The sequence below is a fragment of the Frankliniella occidentalis genome, unplaced genomic scaffold (genome assembly GCF_000697945.3).
Source record: "Frankliniella occidentalis isolate FOCC.00 unplaced genomic scaffold, Focc_3.1 Scaffold1, whole genome shotgun sequence".
Taxonomy (NCBI): Eukaryota; Metazoa; Arthropoda; class Insecta; order Thysanoptera; family Thripidae; genus Frankliniella; species Frankliniella occidentalis.
Window position 1 is genome coordinate 754,060 of NW_026267131.1, and position 3,679 is coordinate 757,738.

The 3,679-nt window shown below is 52.2% G+C and overlaps 1 protein-coding gene across 2 annotated transcripts in view; it reads right to left on the bottom strand.

Moving 5' to 3' along the window:
* Positions 1 to 3,679, bottom strand: part of LOC113213496 (delta-sarcoglycan) — an 83,726-nt gene that overhangs the window by 32,277 nt on the left and 47,770 nt on the right. Inside the window, exon 3 of one of the 2 annotated variants that reach the window (XM_052272006.1) lies at positions 2,402 to 2,464. The exons of the other annotated variant lie outside the window; for it this stretch is intronic. Within the exon in view, the coding sequence (XP_052127966.1) occupies positions 2,402 to 2,464 (63 nt within the window). The remainder of the gene's footprint in view (positions 1 to 2,401; positions 2,465 to 3,679) is intronic. 2 annotated transcript variants of the gene reach the window in all.

Genomic DNA, 3,679 nt, shown 5'->3' on the forward strand with positions numbered 1-3,679 from the left:
CCCCCTCCCCTTCTCTCCCAACGCCCGTTCCCTCCACCCGCGCTCTCCTCAGCTTCCCGCCATTCTCCTGCTGCCCGAAGCCTTTGGGTCTCAGGGGAGAGTAGTAGGTTTCCCCCTTGTTATGACTGGACCGCTGCCAGACCCACGTGAAGCGGATTGAAAGGAGGTCATTCAGTTCTGGCGACAACTATTTCAATTAAAATCTGCTTTTTCAAACAGTGTCAGAATGGGCTAAACTGTCGCAAGGGGATTGATATAAAGTGGTTTAGTGTAGAAAATCAATGCATTCTAGCAGTAAAACAAACCGTCGTAACGTGACCGCGTACTAATGGTAGAAATCCAGACAATAATAGCGCTGTAGTAAAATGTCTAAAGTGGTTTTTCATGGTGCGAAAAATGGCGTAAGTATAACTTTAACCGACGTACTAACTTGTACACTCTCCTCTGGAGCGATTTACCTCATAGAAGCTAAGTATGGTGAGGCTGAGTGGGCTTACTGCCTGGCCGACTCAGGCATCCTGTGTGAGTTCTCACACTCCGTTCGTCTCTGCACGCCAGAACAGTGACAAGTGGAGTGTCGGCGCTTACAAACAGTTGTCACAAAGTAAAGCAATATTTCGTGCGCATAATTAGATTCTCTCACAAGACTAATAACTCTTGCATCGTAAGTCAGTGCGTGCACAAGGTCACGAGAGTGTCGACAAGGCCCTTTGACAAATTTGCCGAAGACATTGAAAGAACACTCGAGGTGCAAAGGCTTACAAATGTATTCTTGACGGTTGCTCCTTGAAAATATATATTTGAGTGTGTGTGTGTGTGTGTGTGTGTGTGTGTGTGACTGAGAGGGGTGACGGTCCCAGCAGGGGACTTGGGGTGTGAGACACAGTTGGGGGCGGAGATGGAGAGCGACCTGCTATATTCAAGAGATGTTCCCCCGGATCAAACCCGAGAGCCTGGGCCCTGCCGGCGTGGCACGCGCTCGCTGGGGGTAAGGGGAGGGGGGGGGGCAAGAGGAGTTTGAGAGAGCAGTCACTCAAGAGCACACATTGCATCATATCCGACTGTGCTCTTCACGTTCCGGTGGGTACCAGACGGAAAGATAATGTTATGAGATGCAGCGACTGAGGCAGACGGAGCCAATGCACACCGACCTGCTCTCGGTATTTCAGTCCGGCGACTCTCGACTGCGCGAACGGTGCATATAACCTTCACTGCGCCACCGAAAAGAAGCGACCTGAGCCAAGCAGACTGGAGATTAACGGTCACTTCAAATCTCAGTTTGGAAAAGGTCAACTTGCTCACTTCTTTCGCTTCACAGACCAAATATCCCGTTTAAATTTTGACGCTCACCCTCACCCATCGTACTACCAGTTACTGTAATTCACCATTTCACTCGGCGGCCGCACTGGTGGTCTTCCGGTTGGTACAACATCTGTTTGTGGCCCGCGGAGGCGGCCTAATATGTGTTTTGTGGTTGTCGACGCAAAATTCGAGCTCTCTGACAACTAAGCAACGATCAGGATGTCACATCTAATTAAATATTCTAGTCCTTACTAGATCATAAAGGACGTTTGTACCAACCACCAGTGTGGCCACTGGGTAAAATGGTCAATTTTCAGCGTTAACAATTTTAAAAATTTCTAACGCAAAAACAACAACAAATATCGTTAGAAAAGTTCAATTCGTCCCATTTATTGTGAACAGTTGCAGCACTCTCTATGCTCTGGCCCGCGACCCTTCGCACCTCCTCTCTTTCTCTCGCTAACTCTCTCTCTCTTTCTCACACCCACTCACTTTTTTTCTCCCCTGCGCAGCGCTCCAGCCGCGCCCGCCCGTCCCCGCCGCCCCTGGAGTGGGCCGGGTACAAAGTCGCACACGGGGCCGGCAGCAACGCTGGGTTGAGCGGGCCCCGGGGCTAAAAGGGCAGCACAGGCAGCACACAGCAGCGCTACAATGGACCCGCCCCGCCCTGCCCCGCCCAGCTTTCGGCTTTGCACCACCACGCCCCGCCACTGCACGGCGCTGCATTGCCGGCTCATTTCCAATTCATCAGTCAGTGCCGCCTCCCAGCCGCCCCCCGCCCCGCGCATGTCACCTGTCGCTGGCCGCGACATCCTGTCTCTCTCTCTCTCCCTCTCTCTCTATCTCTCCCCCCTCCCCCGCTCTCTTTCTCCTTGACGTGTAATAAGAGTAGAGACGAGAGCTGAACTCTCGGGGCGACATCGCCCGGCCAGAGACAAGTGCCAGTGGGAACACAGAGAGACTGGTTGGTCCAGACCAGAGAGACAGTCGGGGGGAGGCGAAGGTCTCTCCCAAGTCGAGGGGGAGCGACTCACCCCGGCACTACAGCTAATCGGGGTAAGTACGCGTTACGATACGGAAGGACGCGCTACTGCCTTACCCGCGGCCTAGGCGTCGCGAGTAGCTCTCTGCGGCGCCAACAAGAAGTCCAGGGTAATTTTACCTGTAAAAGCAGGAGAAAAAAGAAAGTGAGTTAACTTTTATCCTGGCACACTTCAATTTTGTCATTTTCCGTATACAGGGTGGGAACACTGGAAAAGTAAAGGTGCGACTCAAAGGCATCCACATTTAATGTCCCTACAAAGGCATTAAAACTACCTAAATGTGCTAACATTTAATGCCTTTGCAAACTTTGATGAGTTTACAAAGGCATTAAAATGTAAGAAAGCCATTAAATCTTACCACGCTGATGTTAGCTATATACTTTCAAAATATTTTTAAAACTGTGTTCAGCTATGAGTTTGGGTCGCGCACAATTTCATAACGGTGTAAGAACGCCTTGTGTACGAAAAATCGATGCACCGTGTCGTGGATGCGCCACACAAAAAAGAAAGAAAAGAGGGGGAAAGAGTAGATTTATGTCGGTATGGTCAGGGCGGAGGTCCGGAGGGCGACCGGTCTGCCGGGGTGTTGACCCTCGCCTCGCGCTCTCCTCGGGTGGCGGTGGTGGCGGCCCTGGCCCTGAGGAGGAACCCAGCCAGGCGGGCCACCGGGCACCCGTAGGGGTCGAGCCTAACTCTGTTAGACCCACCCTCTGATTCCCCCCCAGTGTGTGCGCGTGTATGTGAGTGCGTGTGTGTGTGTGTGTATGGCGTGTGGCGGTGACGCCTCGACGCCCGCTGCCCGACCATTAGGGGAGAGGGAGGAGAGTGAGAGAGAGAGGGGGGGGGGGAGGAGAGAGAGAGCAGATTTAGGGTGAGAAAATGAGGGAGCGGTGCGATAGCAGCCCGAGTGGCGAGGGAGGTGAGGTCTGAAAGTCCATGGCCATGCACGCTGTACGTACACAAAGTGTGTGCATGGTATGTACGCAAGTAACCAACGTGTGCATAGAAATGCCCTTTGTTGCGATTGGCAGTCACCAATCATTTTTCGTGCGCATATGCATGCACAATTATCAACAGCCAAAATCAATGCGGAGAGAGAGCTCATAAGATGACGATTAAAATACAGAAAATCAGTAAGCAATAGATAAAGAAGTTCATAAGATTTTAGGGTGCGGGTACGAACACGCGAATTGCATTGTCTCTATGAAGCGTTGAAAACTTTACAGGGATGACAAAGCACAATGGCGTAACCACCGGGGGGGCCGGGGGGTCCGCGGCCCCCCCAACTTTCAAGTTAGGGGGGCCGTGCCCCCCCAACTTTCAGACCGACTAAG